Source organism: Eptesicus fuscus, chromosome 4 (genome assembly GCF_027574615.1).
Source record: "Eptesicus fuscus isolate TK198812 chromosome 4, DD_ASM_mEF_20220401, whole genome shotgun sequence".
Classification (NCBI taxonomy): Eukaryota; Metazoa; Chordata; class Mammalia; order Chiroptera; family Vespertilionidae; genus Eptesicus; species Eptesicus fuscus.
Window position 1 is genome coordinate 20,157,554 of NC_072476.1, and position 18,322 is coordinate 20,175,875.

Here is an 18,322-nt window from a genome sequence, read left to right on the forward strand (position 1 = left end):
CAGATTCTGCATGGTTCATATCTGCTAGTGAAAGAGAAGTTAGTAAAACTCCTGAGGAATGAAATTATGGTTTCACATTTCCAGTGGTATCTCTATGCTCAGAAACACATCCTTATCAAGTATTCAAACAGGAACAATTCTAATTAAGTGGAAAAGTTATCTGAGTGTGGCAGGTTGTTTTTTTTTTCTTAACGTATTTTTATTGATTTCAGAGAGAAATGGAGAGGGAGCAAGAGACAGAAACATCAACGATGAGAAAAAATGATCAGCTGCCTCCTGCACGTACCACTCTGTGGATAGAGCCTGCAACCTGGGAATCTGACTGGGATTCGAACTGTGACCTCCTGGTTCATAGGTGAGTGCTCAACCACTGAACTATCCTGGCTGGGCTAAGTGTATCAGTTTTGAATAAAACTGTCATACCCCAAATTGAAAAGAGAAACTAATACTACTGTTTATGATAAAGGAAGACTAATGAACTGGCTATTACTAAAATTACCTACCACAAATTTTAAAACAAAAAGTGCAAAAATTTTAACAGAAGACAATCAGATAGTAGTTTAATACAGATGATAATCTGGATTTCTAAATGGTTAGTTAAAATTTGGTCATAGTGCCCTGACCGGTTTGGCTCAGTGATAGAGCATTGGCCTACGGACTGAAGGGTCCCAGGTTCGATTCCGGTCAAGGGCATGTACCTTGGTTGCGGGCACATACCCAGTATGTGCAGGAGGCAGCTGATCGATGTTTTTCTTTCATCGATGTTTCTAACTCTCTATCCCTCTCCCTTCCTCTCTGTAAAAAATCAATAAAATATATTTTTTTTTAAAAAGAAAAGACGCCCTAACCGATTTGGCTCAGTGGCTAGAGCGTCAGCCTATGGACTGAAGGGTCCTAGGTTCAATTCCAGTCAAGGGCACATGCCCAAGTTGCGGGCTCGATCCCCAGTGGGGAGCGTGCAGGAGGCAGCCAATCAATGATTCTCTCTCACCATTGATGTTTCTAGCTCTCTCTCCTTCTTCCTTCCTCTCTGAAATTAATAAAAATATATTTTAAAAAATGGGGAAAATCCTTTAAAAAATAAAAAATAAAATAGATCCTTAGTTGTCATTAGGGTGACAAGATTGAAATTATTTACATAAGGAAATCTGTGAACAATTATTCTTCGCAGCTTTGAAAGCCCTCTGCACCCTCTGTATGGCCCTCTTACATGCTGTGTCTTCCATTAGAGTAAATCTGATCCCTTTCTAGACTCTTGGAGAACAATTTATTCATCTTGGTGCTGTCATTACAAGTGCTTAGAACAGCATCCTGCATTCTGTAGGCAGTTCATTAATTGTTATACATATATCTGAGCAAAACCAGATTCACATCTCAAAAATTTCCATTCTAATACTGTTAACTCACCCGCCCACAAGGTTATCCAGTCTCTTTTTTTCTTTCTCTTCAACCAGAAAAACAATACTATTTCAACACTAAGACATTTCCTCCCCAGCAAACAAAAGCAAGCAAAACAGAGCTTAAAATCTGTCCTCTATAATATCTCCCTAACTTGCCCTGATAAACTTTAATTGCTGCCCTTTCATGCAATACGATTCAGAAAAGGTGAAAAATAAAGGACAAAAGAATGCAAAAAGCTCTATATTCACTGCACTAAATAAAACTTGTTTCAAAGACAGTTTATTCTCAATCAAAATTTCTAACAGTTTAAACAACTGCTCAACATGGCACAGAACTTGTTCCCTAAATCCTCCTGCCCAAGTCATTCAAGCATGTAAAATCATAAAACAAGGGCCTAAATTCAATAACCTAATAATCAGTAAGTCAAGATTGGGGGGACAGAGGGGAAAGAGAGAGAACGCACCACCTGTGCTGTGCAGTGGTTAGAGCCTCGGCCCTAGCCACCAATGATTTGAGGATTCAATTCCTGGTCAAGTTCAGGTACCTGGTTACAGATTCGATCCCGGCCCATGCAGGAGGCAACCAATTAATGTCTGTCTATCTGTCTCTCTCCTTCCCACCCTTTTTAAAAAAATTTTTTTTATTGATTTTTTACAGAGAGGAAAAGAGAGGGAGAGAGAGTTAGAAACATCGATGAGAGAAACGTCGATGAGAGAGAAACGTCGATCAGCTGCCTCTTGCACACCCCCTGCTGGGGATGTGCCCACAACCAATGTACCCGCAACCAAGGTACATGCCCTTGACCGGAATCGAACCTGGGACCCTTGAGTCCGAAGGCAGATGCTCTATCCACTGAGCCAAACCGGTTTCGGCCCCACCCTTTCTTAAAAAAAAAAAAAAATCACTGGAAAAAATATCCTCAGGTGAGGATTAACCACACACACACACACACACACACACACACACACACACACACACACACACACACACGACACTCCGACACTCCAGGAGCAATAGTTTCCCTGATCTCCTCTGTCTACTCTATTCTATTTACACTCCCACAGAAGCCTGAAAAATCCTGTATATTAGAATTGTTACTGCAGACCATTTCAGTCTTAGAGGAAAAAGAAAACAAATCTAAAGCCAAGAACCTTATTTATCCAAACTTATCTATCAGTCAATAGGTAATGTTTAATAATAATAAAGTTTAAGAGTTCTTCTGGAGGAAACAAGCATTACCAGTTTGATTCTGTATCTTCTCTACTCTAGGGCCCCAAAGACATCCTTTGAGACTATTGAGTGATTAACAAGCATCTACCAAGTAACAAGCCTTCCAGTGAAGGTGGATGACACTTTGTTGCATAACTTTGCGAATATACCAAAAACAACTGAACGGTACATTTTTAAAATGTGAATTTCATGTTATATTAATATCTCAATCATTAAAAAAAAAAAAATCCCTTCCCAACATACAGGCATTCAGTGAAAACCAAGCACTACAAAACAAGTATTTCTTTTATTTATTTTTATATATTTTATTGATTTTTCACAGAGAGGAAGGGAGAGGGATAGAGAGCTAGAAACATCGATGAGAGAGAGACATCGACCAGCTGCCTCTTGCACACCCCCTGCTGGGGATGTGCCCACAACCAATGTACATGCCCTTGACTGGAATCGAACCCGGGACCTTCCAGTCCGCAGACCGACGCTCTATCCACTGAGCCAAACCGGTTTCGGCACAAATATTTCTTTTTAAAATTCAAGTTCCACAATATAATGTGCTACATTTTGGAGCTAGATCTTCCTCTGAGGACTGCTGGTTAAATTTTATACTTATTTTTTTAATGGCAGAGTTGTGAGAAATGTTGAGGATGGAACAGTGGAAAGAGCATTGCACCATTACTTTATAAGCTAGGCTGCTCTTAAATCCAAGTGCTATAGTCTGAATATTTGTGCCCCACCTTTACCCCCCAAATTCTTAAGTTGAAATCCTAACGCCTGAAGTGATAGCATTAGGTGGGGCCTTTGGAGGGCCCTTCGTCATGAGGGTGGAGCCCTCATGAATGGGATTAGTGTCTTTACAAAGAGCTCTCTTGCCCCTGCAACCGTAAGAGGACACAAGAAGTCAATAGTCTAGAAGAGGGCCTTGCTCAACCAGGTTGGCACCCTATCACAGACTTCCAGCCTCCAGGACTGTGAGCAATAAATGTCTGTTTTCTATCAGCTGTAATATTTTGTTATAGCAGCACAAATGGATTAAGACACCAAGTAACTAACCCTGACTAGCATTGCTAAACCTGTTTCTCATTTACTGGGGGGAGGAAAAAAAAAAAAAAAAAAGACTGAACTAGGTGCAAACTGGAGTAAGCTTACCCTTTTGCACTCGGATGTCGAGTGTGACTTGACACGGTTAGCATTAGAATAAAGGAATCGAGAAAAAAGCAAGCGAGTGCAAAGGGTTAAAGTACATTGTACCATAGAAAATGTTTGTTCTGATATATATAACCCTTGTCTTCATATTTTCATTCATTTTAGGACCTCTACTTTAAAGAGCAATTACTTAGCCAATTTACTTGGCTCTGTACAGAGTACTGAACTAAAATGAATTACACCTAAATGGGTTCTACTTAGTCATGTCTTTAGAACCCTATATTAAATTTTCAAAGAGATCCTAGGTCAACACTGAAACCTAAGCTGGGATGGCTGGAAATAGGCATAACCAGCAGCCTTCTAGGGAAGGTAGATGACACTGTACAAGTGCTCTCTGGTATCTAGTTTAAATACACACACACACACACACACACACACGCACACACACGGCAAATTTCAGCTATGGGTTAACAACAAAAAGAAACATGTTAGCCCTACTGTCCATTTCCTCAGTATAAAAAAAATTGCAAACTTTATGATTCCTCCTTTGTAAACTCAATCTAAGTGCTGTTTCCATTTTTCCCCCTACTTCTTCCAAGCATAGTTTCCTGCTCTGATGGTATTTTATGGACTTGAATAGGCTTGGAACATGCAATCCAACAGTCCCACATAAGTCAGGACCTCAATTTAGAAAATCCATTCTTTTTCAAATAGATACCCTACAAAGGATAATTTTTAAAAACATAACTCACATTTTGTAGAAGCAGCTGGTAAAGTCTGTAACATCAAAATAAGTCTCTGATAAAAAAGAAAAAGTTGACCATAATGTAGGGACTTTCCTTACAACCACTTCCCTACACATTTTTACATCTCTAACTCCCAGTAGGTCACAGAGAAAAGAATTAAAACTGAAAATTAGCAACTATCAGGAAGAGGAAAAGTTCTTCTGGGTAAGAGTTAATGCCTAACCCAGAACTCATTGTTCCGTATGAGTTTTGATACATATAAGAAGGAACATGATACCTAAATGCTGGTTCCAGGTCTGTAGGATTAATCATTTAAAAAGCACAGAATATCAGGGAAATATCAACCATACTGCTTTAGTATTTTAATTTTGATGTTGGTAACACTGTAACAAAGACGACTTCTTTTTCTCATTAGCGTTTTATTTTGCCGACACAATATCTGGATTTATGTCTTATTCTTTAGGTATTTTGTATATCCCGAAGATCTGTGCTAATCTAGGGAGAGACAGCTTAGGAGTGAAGATGATTTGAACTTACTCGTGTTTAGAGGGTATCTGAAATTAAACGAGGATCCATCTATTCAAACCCTAACCATTGCCCTAAAGTAAATTTGCTTTGAAGAAATCAGTTCCCAATGATTATAGGTGGAGAGGTTTTTTAAAAATATATTTTTTTATTGATTTCAGAGAGGAAAGGAGAGAGATAGAAACATCATTAATGAGAATCGTGGATCAACCGCCTCCTGCACACCCACCCCTAGTGGGGATCGAGCCTACAACCCAGGCAGGTGCCCTTGACCAGAATCAAACCCGGGACCCTTCGGTCCGCAGGCCGATACTCTATCCACTGAGCCAAATCGGCTAGGGCCTAGGTGGAGAGTTTTTGATGTCCATATTCAAGTGTAGATCAAAGAAGCTCAACTAAAGGATTGTGGACTGACTGAAATGACAACTGGATTGAGCAAAAAAGGGATGACAATTAAGACACAAACTCGGGATTCCAGTGGAAGGACTCAGACAGAACATTTGAAATTCCTTAAATAAAAATGTATTAGCTTAAAAAAATAAGAGTTAATGCCTAGTCTGCCTAGTCATTCAACAACTGACTACCATTCCAGACCACTGCTCTAAGGATAGCTGTCCCTGATGACTGATGGCTGTCCCTGGATGGCTAATAGGTAGCTAGGCTGGAAATAGGTCTAGCTATAGTGGTGCCGATGGCTCCAGATTAAGGAAGGAGGACCAAAAAAGAAAATGTCTAGATAACAGAGATCCTTATGATAAGGCACTGGAAATAGGCACTTTTAGGAGCTGTTAAGTGGATTAGTTTAGCCAAAATGGCTTGACATAAGCAAAGAAATAAAAAAAGTAAGCTTCCTTGTTCAAAGGGAAAACATCAAACACACACACAAGCATAAGAAATACCAGTCAATAAAACAACCAAATCCAAAATGTGCTCACATATGTACATACTTGCAAAAGTATTTCTCCAAAGTCTCTTTTTGCCTCTAGAGAGAAAATTGTAGCAAAAGTTTCTGAAGAAACTAAACTTTTATGGTGTCCACTTATCTAAGAAATACTACAATATAGAACTTTAAAGAGAAATCAACAATCTGCTCTCACAAATTGCTGGGAAATAACTACGATCCAGTTCCATACCCTCACTAGAATGCAAGGACATTCAGCCTTTCCCCTTTTCTCTTTAAGCTAATACTGACAGTTCCTAAAATAAGCAACTTTTATTTATTTATTTATTTTGTTAATCCTCACCTGAGGACATCTTTTCCTTTGCTTTTCAGAGAGTGGGAGGGAGGGATGGTGAGAGGCAGAGAGAAACCTTGACCGGGAACCAAACTCACGACCCTGGGAGGACCAATGTTCTAACCAGATAGCAACACCGGCCAGGGTAATAAGCAACTTTTATATAAGAATACTTAAGTTCACTCATTTGATATTCCTACAAAATCAGTACCTGAAAGCATGCTATTACTGAAGCAGCCCCCTAAATACAGGAAGGTTTTTAAAGACCGAACTTAACTTGAAACCTCTGAAAGTTTGTCTATTACCTAAGGTCAGAACCGCACATGACTACTATTGTTATAACAAATGCTCAAGTGTCTGAATAGACTAGTTAAGTGACACATAACATTAAAAAGTGAGTTAGACACAACAAGCTGATTAAGGTAAACGATTTTGACACACTGAAAATTCTAAGCCTGTCACTGACGGAGGAAAGTCCAAGTCCCACTTAAGAAAGGGAGCACACAAATTAATGTAATTTCCTACCCATATTAAATGAGGTACTCTAACTTTGTGACATTTTTGTGAACTTTACAAGCTTACAAAATTCGAAGGGTGAAAATGATCTTTGTATTGATAGCCAACAGTTTCTGTCGGATCACAAGACTGCAATGCATCTTGGGATTCCTTTAGGCCGGTTCCGTGTCACAGATATTTAACACGTAATTACAGTTTCAATAATAGAAGTTGCAGCAAGAGACGCTCTCCCCTAGGCCTAAGGTGAAGAGAAAACTCGACACGTCCTCCCCAACTCCTCGGACCTTTCAACGCCCACCTACAGACTGGGGATTCCATCTGTCCTCACTTCTGGGCCTCGTGTTACTGCGCTGCCGCCGCCCCCTCTCCGTTCCATACGGTTCCCACCTTAAGTGGGTAACTGGGGCCCCAGGCCCCGGCCCCAAGCCCCGCCAGTGTCCCCAGCGCGCTTCTCCCGCCCCGCCCGGACCTCCGCCGCGGCCACCCCATGAGGCCGACTCCCCGGCCCCGGGCCGCCCCACCCAAGACTGCCGGCGCCCGACACCGCTGTCAGCGCCCCACGTGCCGCCGGGCCCCGCGTCCCCCGGCACTGCGAGGCGCACCGCCTCATCCCAGCCCACCCCATCCCAGGTGGGCCCAGGCCCCCAGGCCCCCAGGCCGCTGTTCCCGCCCTCGCAGCCCGGCTTCCTCCCGCGTCTCGGGGCTGCCCCGAGTCCCGACCCTTTACCCGAAGAGCCTCCCGCGCCGCTGCCGGTTCCGTGGTTGTTGGCCGAGGCGCCGGCTGAGGGTGGCGGCGGCTGGGTTAGGCCCCGCAGGAAGGACGGCACGAACTCGGCGGCGTGGACATTGGGCACGAAGGGTTTGGCGTTGACGTTGAGTTGCCGGCTGAAGGCCGCACTGAGGGGTTCACGCTGGGCCTCGGCCGCCGCCGCCGCCAAAGGGCCGCCAGGGCCACCGCATGAGCCCGGCCCGGGGGCTTCCATGTCCGCCTGGTCCCAGCAGTCGGGCGCCGAGTCGCAGCTGCTGCTGCCGCTGCTGCTCCCGCCGCCGCCGACGCCGCCGCCACCACTGCCCGGATCCATGATCGGGGGGGCCGTGTGTGTGGTGAAGAGAGGGCGGGAAATGGAGGCGGGGGCGACCGGCCGGGAACGAGCAGACCGCGCTGACCCCGGGAAGCAGCGAGACAGAAGGGCCGAGAGCTAGCGACACAAACTCCGGCGGCGTCGCGGCGGCGGCTCCAGTCCCGACTCCGCACTCGCGACGACGGCGGCGGCGGCGGCTCAATCCTCCTCGTGTAAGCGAGCGGATCTCCTCCCACCCAACCCCAACCACCTCCGACAGCCTCAGCGCCAACCCCACGCCCGGCACGGGTTGACCCCTCGCCGCCACCCGTACCTTCGCCTTGGTAGTTCCCGGCCCTGTGCGTTCCCGCTTCCGACTACGAAGCGCAGCGAAGACGGGACTACGAGTTCCAGCAGCGTCCGCGCGACCCCTCTGCGGTTTTCCCGGGGGCTGACGGGAGTCGAAGTTCTGGGGCCCGGAGCAACCGGAAGCGGCTCCGGCTCCCGGCAGGCAGCGCGAGGAAGCTGCGATCTAGTTGCGGCTCAGCGGCCCCACCTGTCACGGAGTGGGGCCGGGGTCACCGAAGCAAGTCCTGGCGCGACTTGTTGAGTGTCTCAACCTGCAGTGGTCCACTCGTCCTGTTAGGCACAAGATGCGGGGGAAAAAACTCTCCGCTCCTGAAAATTCCTTCCTTTTCACACGCCTTCTCTGCCTCTCTGAATCCCTGCCTGTTCTCTTTCTTTCTACTTTCCTTCTCCCCTCCCCCAGCCAGATTTTTTCCTGCATTTCAAGCCGACGCAGAGCGCGTTTCATTTTATGTATTCATTTGGTGGAAGAGGCAGTAAAACCGTGAGACATTACAACTTAAACTGTGATGTGGCTCGTAAAGCGCTTGGGCCCAGGCTCTGCCCAAGCAGAGGGTATTATTAACTGGAAAGTTTCAGTGACTCACTGTTTGACTAGTCACTTAAATCCTTCACCCAAACTTTTCCATCCCCTCCTCCTCGGGCCAAGGGCTTTGCAGATTGAACGGAAGATTGCCATATTCCTTGATGTATCCAACTGTACCCAACTAATAGGGTTATTTTGGTACATCCAGCTGCTTTTATGCACCATTAGTTCCATTAACGTGGTTTTATTTTGAATGGTCGGATTCGCTCAAGTTTATTCCCTTAGTACTTTGTTGACTGCGTCTCAACGCTGACAGGTTGCGTTTAGACAAGCATGTGAAAAGAAAAAGACAAAAGATAAATACTCCGAGCCGAAGCCGGTTTGGCTCAGTGGATAGGGTGTCGGCCTGCGGACTGAGGGGTCCTGGGTTCTGTTCCCGTCAAGGGCATGTACTTGGTTGCGGGCACATCCCCAGTGGGGGGTGTTCAGGAGGCAGCTGATCGATGCTTCTCTCTATCCCTCTCCCTTCCTCTCTATAAAAAAATCAATAAAATATATTTTTTTAAAAAGGATAAATACTTCAACACAACTGTATGAAATAGGGAAATAACATGGCTCTGAGGACCAGTTAAGTTTTCCTGTAATTCATCCATGTCCGAGCAGAGAAGAACATATTGCTGATATTTTTCTTCAAGGAGTCCAAAGTGCACCTAATCTATTTAAAGAATAACGGCTCGGATACACAGAGACTAGGTATTTCTTAATCTTACCTAGATCTAGATATGAGTTTTAAACACGTGTAGTTTAAAGACAAAAGAAAACTCAGCTTACATACAGAAGGCCAAAAGGCATATGAAAAATGCTCAAAGTCACTAATCATCTGAGGGATGCAAATCAAAATGCCAAGGAGGTATCACCTCACACCTCTCAGAATGGCTATCAACAAATCAACAAACAAGTGCTGGTGAGGATGTGGGGGAAAAGGAAACTCTAGTACACTGCTGGTGGGAATGCAGACTGGGCAGCTTCTGTGGAAAACAGTATGGAGTTTCCTCAAAAAAATTAAAAATGGAATTCCAATTTGACCCAGTGATCCCACTTCTAGGAATATATCCTAAGAAATTGGAAACACCAATCAGAAAGAATGTATGTACCCCTATGTTCATAGCAGCACAATTTACAATAGCTAAGATTTGGAAATAGCCCAAGTGCCCATCAGCAGATGAGTGGATTAAAAAAAAAACACTTTGGTACATTTACACAATGGAATACTATGCAGCTGTAAAAAGAAAGAACTCGGGGGAATGGGGGGTTAATAGGGGAATAAGGACACATATGTAACACCTTAATCAATAAAGAAATTTAAAAAAAAATAGAAAGAAATAACTCTTACCATTTGCAACAGCATGATGGACCTGGAGAGTATTATGCTAAGCAAAATAAGCCAGTCAGAGAAAGTTAAGTATCACAGGATCTCACTCATATGTGGAATCTAATGAGTAAAATAAACTGATGTACAAAATAGATCCAGAGACATAGAAACATGGAACAGACTGAGGAACCTCAGAGGGAAGGGGGTGGGAGGAAGAGATCAACCAAAGAACTTGTATGCATATATTCATAACCCAAGAACACAGACAATAGGGTGGTGAAGGCCTAGGTGGGGGTGGAGATGGGCTAGTAGAGGTCAATGCGGGGGCGGGGAGGAGGCATATGTAATCCTTGCAACAATAAAGATTTTATTTTTTTAAAAAGAGAGAACCCACCTTAATGAGACAGGTCAAAAACAAAGCTGTCAGTTACCTTTTAAAACAAGTCCTACATTAATGTGGTTTGAAATTGTGTTTAATGTTAAACTAGCAAATTTTCTGTGTGCTTTTTTTCCCTTAACCCATAACATTTGGAAAATGTAAAGAAACCAGATACCTCCATTATAACAAGTTTCTTGTCAGGTCTGTGGTCCATGCTCCCTGAAATCTTTTGGACACTTCCTCCCACAGCGCCCCCCCTGCCCCGCCCCCCAAATAATATAATCCTCTGATTAATACCAAGTTCTGGTTACAACCTAATATAGTTCTCTGAAGACCCAATTATATGTTTCTTAAAAGTGTCCCACTTTAAAGTTGGTATTAATTGATTGCCCTCAGATTTACAGAGAACTTACATAGGAGACCTGCATTGCTATTGAATGATAAATATTTTTATCTTATATTCACAAGTCGAAAATACAATGTGTATGAAATAAAGTGCCTTCTCACTCAAGATTTGCACTCCCCAACCTATTCCTAAGAAATTGTCAATACAAGCAGATGACTCAAATAGTGAACTACTCTGTCCTCCCACCACCTTGTCATTGGATACCATACTTCAAGATGTGTCACCCATAGGGCACTGGATGATCGCTCCGATGGATCGATTCTTCACATCTAATTAAATTAAAGTTTCTTTGTACCTTGTGCTTTTCCCAGGGACAAAGACAGAAACTGCTAAGACTGCAGCTTAGAAAAGCAGTTGATGTCATTAACTTGCATATCCCTGAATAGGATAATTATGGATATTCAGGAAAGAATCCACTCCATTGGTTTTCAAAAGCCTTGACCAGCCAGGGTTGAGGCACTGCTTCATCCAGAGAGTGAGAAGCTCTTCTTAATAATTACCGTTGAGCTAAGACTGAGCAACTGAGGTCAGGGTCTTTTCTTCATCTTTTTATATTCCCAATGCCGAGTAGAAGGGCATTGAAGCTTAATAAATGTTTAATGAATGAATGGGTGAAGCAATAGGGGGTTTGGGATGGTACTGCCTTTCTTTAAAAAAAAATAATTTAGGGCTGTTGAGACACAGGACTATCAACTTTAAGTTTTTCCAAGGACGTGATGCTATTCTTTGTGACACACAGGGTGAGCTTAACAACAGCTGTACTTCATAAAGCTATTCTCAGTTCAAGGTCTGAGCCATTTCACAACAGATTAATTCCCACCTTCCATTGCAAATTCCACCAGCTGGCATTCCTAATGGTCTCTGACTTTTGTTCTCTGCTGTCTTCTTATTCTTCATTAGTTATCCTGCCTTTAAACTGAATTTGCCTGTTTTAGTCAACTACACAGTACTTTCATTTGTTCTTTTTAAGCTAAGCGTTTGTCTTTCATGCTTCTGACCATTGAGGATGCTAAGAAAACTCACGCCTCTCCCAGGGTTTTAGTGGGTGAAAATGCAAATGGTCATTGATGTAGCCATCCCGTTCCTGGAAATGTTTCTACAGAAATATGAGCACAAGTGTGAAAATCTATTCTTTCCAGCATTTCTGCAATAGCTCCAAACTGGAAACCATCTAAATTTCACCAGCATGGAAATGGTTAAATAAGTGATATCATATCAATATTATGGAATAATATGTAGCTATCAAAAAGAATAAAGTAGCCCGGCCTGTGTGGCTCAGTGGTTGAGCATCGATCTAAGAACCAGGAGGTAACGGTTGATTCCGGTCAGGGCACGTGCCCAGGGTTGTGGGCTTGGTCCCCTGTAGGGTACGTGCAGGAGGCAGCTGATCCATGATTCTCTCTCATCATTGATGTTTCTTTTTATATATATATATATATATATATTTATTATATATATATATATTTTATTGATTTTTTACAGAGAGGAAGGGAGAGGGATAGAGAGTTAGAAACATCGATGAGAGAGAAACATTGATCAGCTGCCTCCTGCACACCCCCTACTGGGGATGTGCCCGCAACCAAGGTACATGCCCTTGACCGGAATTGAACCTGGGACCCTTCAGTCCGCAGGCAGATGCTCTAGCCACTGAGCCAAACCGGTTAGGGCATCATTGATGTTTCTATCTCTCTCTCCCTCTCTCTTCCTCTCTGAGATCAATAAAAATATATATTTTTAAAAGAGTAAAGTAGATTAGGTGCCAACATGGAAATTCATTTTTAATATATGGTAAAGTCAGAAAAAAGCACGATATCTAGTGTGTGTAGAATATATACTGGATCAATGCATCTAATACAATTCTATTTCTTTAAAAGTACCTATTTTTTTCCTCTCCCTGGTATGTTCTTTTCCTGCATCGTCAACTCTCTAGGTCCTTGTTATCATTCAGCTCAAATGTTGTGTCTTTATCTCAGAGGTCTCCCCTAGTCACCCTGCCCTCCACCAACCCACATCACTCTCTGCCCTCTTTACCCTGTCTTAGCTTTTCACGGCACTTATCACAATCTGAAGTTATTCGTTCCCATGTTTACTACCAATCTCCTGCTACTAGAAAATTAATCCCCTTAGTCTGTTTTATTCGCGATTGTGTTCCCATCATCTACAACATTGCAAGTGGATAAGGTGTTCAGTAACCATTTGAGAAAGAAACATATGTATCTCTTTGTATATTTTATAACTTTAAAAAGTGTGAACAAACCACTTTAAAGTGAACAGTGGGATTTAGTGCATTCACAATGTTGTGTAACCACATGCTCCCCATTCTCCTCTTCTCCCTGCCTCTGCTAATCACTTTTCTATCTCTAAAATTTACCTTTTCTGGTAGATCCTCCCTTTCCCCAATTGATGGACGGAGTATGACGTAAAATGCACCTGCAGACTGGACATTCCTGAGCACCTAACCAGGCACTTTATATGGACTGTACATTGAACCAACAATCAGCACCTGTCTAATACCCTAAGCCCCCGATTCCTAAGTACCTAAGTGCCTAATCATGTGCCTTATATGAAACCACTAATCAGCGCGTGCCGAGTACCCTAAGCCCCATCTCTTCCCATTCCTCCCCTCCAAGGGCGTCTCCTTCCCTGCACGTGTGCTCTCTTCCTTTGGGAGGCAGCCCGGCAGGGTCCTTCTCCTCTAATGAAGCCTGTAGTCCTGGTCTTCGGCCCTCTGTCTCATCTTTCAGTTATGTCATATGAATGGAATTTTATAATATATAACCTTTTGTGTCTGACTTTTTTCACTTAGCATAATATTTTCAAACTTCATCATGTTGTAGCAGGTATATCAGTGCTTCATTCCTTTCCTATGGCCAAATCATATTCCACTGTGTGGCTATACCAATTCTTGTTTATCCACCCATAAATGAGCAAATTGGTTTTATAGCTTAAAGACATTAAAGATAATAGAAAGGCTAAACAGATGAAATTCCAGTAAGGTGTAGAGTCTACTTACCTGGATTGTAGCAATGTTAACTTTCTGGTTTTGTTGGTGTTACTATAGATATGTAAGATGTTACCATTGGGAGAAGCTAGGTGATGGATACATAGGATCTCTTGTAATAGTTTTGCAATCTTTTTATGTCTAAAATTATTTCAAAATAAACAGTTAAAATGTTAAAAACTCTAATTTTAATGAAAAGCCATGTTTTCTGAAGTCTTACAGCCCACTAATAATTATACAAACTTTAGCCTTGGTTCCCGTCTTTGCTAAAGGTTTTTTTCTGCCTTCCTTAAATAAATTTGTTTGGACTAGGGGTAGCACTGGGGAAGGATTTTTTTTCCACCTTTGAGAATTTTGTAAGTATAGAATAGTACTAAGAATCACAAACACTCACATACCTACATAGAATCCCAAGGCTGTAAATTGTTAACATCACATCATCTTTTTTCATGTTTTAAGATCAGAAATATAACAATTCCAATACGTGTTGCTTCTTTTACCACCATCCCATTGCCATTCTACCCCTTCAAAAATGGCAACCACTATCCTACTAGTATATTTAATGTGATCCATTTAATATATTTAAAAACATATTTACACCTTAGCCAGTGTGACTCAGTTGGTTAAGTGTTGTATGGTGCACCAAAAAGTTGCTGGTTCATTTCCCATTCAGGGCACCTGCCCAGGTTGCATGTTCTGTCCTCCATCAGGGTGTGTACAGGAGGCAACTGGTCCATGTTTCTCTTTTAAACAAAAAATATTTTTATTGAATTTAGAAAGGGAGGGAGAGGGAGAAAGAGATAGAAACATCAATGATGAGAGAGAATTATTGATTGGCTGCCTCCTGCAGGCACCACACTAAGGACTGAGCCCGTAACCCTGGCATGTGCCCTGACCAGGAATCGAACCGTGACCTCCTGGTTCATAGGTTGAGGCTCAACCACTGAGCCACACCAGCCAGGCATTTAACCTCTCAGAGTAATTCCATCTATGTTTATACCTCTTTTTTATTTACCCATTTCCATACTGATAGGCCTTTAGGGTATTTCCAAAATTTTGTTATACCAACAGTAGTTGTACAAGTGTCAGGATACTTTCAAAAGCAAGTTACAGAAATTTCCATTCAAATTGGATATAACTATAAGAAGTATTTTATCTTACATAACTATACATCCTAAGGTAGGACTGACTTCTGAGACCATTGGTTCAGTAGCTTCATGACATCATCAAGGACCCACAGCTTTCTACCTGTCAGCTGCCCTGGCTGTCAGCTTTATCCTCAGGCTGGTCCCAAGAGGGCTGCAGAGTTCCAGATGAAAGCCAACATTCCAGATGTTGGGCCCAGAGAACCAAGAGAGAGCACCTCATCCTGCAGTTCTCTTCTGAGAATGGGAAGAGTTTTCCCAGAAGCCCTCCCATGGTATCTCCTCCCATGTTGTTGGCCTGAATTGGGTCACATACCCAATCTTGAAAAAGGGATCTCTTTCTTTTTATTGTGATAAAATATAGACTTACCACTTCAATAATTTAAAAAAAAAAAATCCTCACCTGAGGATATTTTTCCCATTGATTTTCAGACAGAGTGGAAGGGAGGGCGGAGGTGGGGAGAGAGAGAAAAACATAGATGTGAGAGAGACACATTGATTGGTTGCCTCCTGTACGGACCCTGACTGGAGCTGGGGAGTGAACCTGCAACCCAGGTGCATGCCCTGACCAGGAATCGAACCTAAGACCCTTCGGTCCTCAGGCCAACACTCTAACCACTGAGCAACTGGCCAAGGTTTAATTATTTTTTAAGTGTGCAATTCAGTGGCATTAAGTACATTCACATTACTGTGTAACCATCACCACATCTATCTCCAGAACTTTTTCATCTTTCCAACCTGAAACTCTGTTCCCATTAAACGATGACTTTCCATTCTCCTCTCCCCCAGCCCATAGAAACCACCAGTTTACTTTCTGCTCCATGTCTTTGACTACTCTAGGTGCTTCATACCCCTGGAGTCCCGTGGTGACAAAAACTGCATTTCACTTAGCATGGATGTCCTCGAGATTCATCCATGTTGTAGCGTATGTCAGAATGTCCATCTTTTTAAGGTTGAATGATATTCCATTGCCTATATATACTACATTTCTGTCGTTGGACCGATGGGTTGCTTCCACCCTTTGGCTATTATGAATTATGCTGTTATGAAAACCAGTATACAAATATCTGCTCAAGTCCCTGATTTCAATTATTTTAGATATATACCTACAAGTAAAATTGTTGAGTCATATGGTAATTCTATGTTTAATTTTTTGAGGAACTATTATATTATTTTCCATAGTGGCTGTACCATTTTACATTCTCACCAGCAATGCACAAAGTTTTCAATTTCTCCACATCCTCACTAGCACTTGTTATTTTCTGGTGTTTTCCTTCTTTTCTTTTTTAATCATAGCCACCCTACTGGGTGTGAAGTGATGTCTCTTTGTGGAAAGGGGATCTCTTTAACCAGTGGCTTGTACTATTGGCTGACAATTAAAATCACCTGGGGGACCTTTCAACCTAATCCATCTCTAGATTTTGATTTAATTGGTCTTGGGCAGGACCTGGGCATTGATACATTTTAAATACATCTAACGTGAGACTTCTGTGTGAGGCCAAGTTTGAGAACCACTGGTCTAGAGACAAATTATCTATCCAAAGCAAAAACTGGATGTTGGAGAATCAATTCCAGTATTCAATACTACTCAGAAGTGAAACTCCTGAGTCCTCAGTAGAGTTTCTGTACTTGCTAAGTACAGCCAACTCTGAATTATTCATAGAAATTTAGAATCAAAGTAGCATGTTAGCCCAAATAACTAGAATGGACAGAAAATACTAGTACACTGTTGCTTAATTTTTCACCCAGCACAACCAACACTGTGGATAATCAACTGCTTCTGCACTTTGGCTAGATTTTCTTCTTTCATATGGTTTGTTTATTTTTTAAGTTTATTGAGATTTAATTCACATGCCATCCAACTGTGGACGAAAGGGGCCACATGCTAACCTGACAAGCTCAGGGAAGGCCTGCATGGTGGTCTTGCAAACTCAGAGACCTAAAGTAACCACAAAGGATGGTCTGAAATTAAATGTTAACTAAAAGCAGTTATGGTAGGTAGTTACGTCCTAGGCTGGTATCTTCACTGACAAGGTCAACCTTTACCTTAACTGAGCCTATCTGTCTTTTTGCATCTATATTAACACCAGTGGCCCGGGGCATGGATTAGTGCACATTATAAGGAAATTAATTAGAAGAAATATTTTAATATCGCTATTTGCCTTTTCTCTATAATAGAAGTTTCAACCAAATTCACAATCGACAATGACAGATCAAAACACACGCATGCAATTGGCGCCAGCGAGAGCTTTATATGTATCACACATGCATGAGTCAACTTAGCCTTTTATATATATAGAATAAACTTGCTTAATTAGATATGCTTTCTGGTGTAGCTAAATATTTTCCCAGCCCAGTGAAGCACCTCAACTTCTCTTTCAAGTAATTGTCAGCAACACAGCAGTAAATATCAACACAAAGCAGATTATTGTTGTAGATCACACAAGGAGAACAAAGGGTAAAATATTTAACTGCAGCAGTAATTGACTATATTCTGCGCAGTGAGAAAACCTGAAATCATTTTCAAGGTCCACCATTTCTTCTTTTCAGTCGGGTCAAGTTTCTAAACTTTCTAAATCTCCGTTTTCTGGCGAATGAAAAGAAAATAGGATTCTACCGAGTCTCCTATCTACCTACTCCAAGACTTCTGTGAGCATCAAATGAGATGAGGCACGAGAAAACGCTTCACAGCATTTGGTTACAGTGTGAAATGTTTCAACCTGGCTATGGAACAAGTCGTGTTCCTGGGCTGAAGAAACTGCAAGGAGGCTAGTCGTGGCTAGGAAGAGGAAGCCAGGCGTTGCTACGTGATGTCATTACCTGGTTCCCACAGTGACAGTTTCTGGGCTGGGCTGGGCTGTGGGCCACATTTTGCACCATGGGGTCTCAGCAGCATCGGCTGCGATTTGGTGGGCTGTCACTCCGGGTTAGTGGCGGGGCTCCTGTCCCATTTGGGGGAAGCCGTTGCTTTGTGGGTGCTGGGTCCACAGTGCCATTTCTCTGTGTGCATCACAGCAGCTCCTGTGTTGAGCGTCTGCCCTCTGGTGGTGATTGCACGTCATAGCTGCCAGTCGGACAGTTGGGCACTTAGCATATTAGCCTTTTATATATATAGATATCCTTGAAATGTCTGGGTAACTTGTAACTTCCCTTTTTCCAGACCCCTTGGGGCACAACCTAATGTGCCTAGCCACCAAGACAGATACCACAAATTCCTTCATTGTTATCATGTTAATTGTTTCTGCACCTACCTAAGTATGTGTCTATCATTTT

At 42.5% G+C, this 18,322-nt stretch overlaps 1 protein-coding gene and 1 long non-coding RNA gene across 5 annotated transcripts in view; one reads left to right on the forward strand and one right to left on the reverse strand.

The window, feature by feature from the left end:
- Positions 1 to 8,204, reverse strand: part of GSPT1 (G1 to S phase transition 1) — a 40,993-nt gene extending 32,789 nt beyond the window's left edge. For 2 of the 4 annotated variants that reach the window (XM_008141582.2, XM_008141581.3), the window contains exon 1: positions 7,521 to 8,133. In XM_008141582.2, the coding sequence (XP_008139804.2) occupies positions 7,521 to 7,875 (355 nt within the window). In that variant the 5' untranslated portion in view covers positions 7,876 to 8,133. Of the gene's footprint in view, positions 1 to 4,523; positions 4,543 to 7,520; positions 8,134 to 8,188 lie in introns of those variants that run through there. The other 2 variants (XM_008141583.3, XM_028145507.2) reach the window with 2 other exon arrangements.
- LOC129148806 (uncharacterized) overlaps positions 1 to 13,362 on the forward strand; it is a 54,674-nt gene extending 41,312 nt beyond the window's left edge. The window contains exons 2-4 of the long non-coding RNA XR_008555777.1: positions 213 to 355; positions 2,671 to 2,796; positions 13,287 to 13,362. This is a non-coding gene — a long non-coding RNA (uncharacterized LOC129148806). The remainder of the gene's footprint in view (positions 1 to 212; positions 356 to 2,670; positions 2,797 to 13,286) is intronic.
- The last annotated feature ends 4,960 nt before the right edge of the window (positions 13,363 to 18,322 follow it).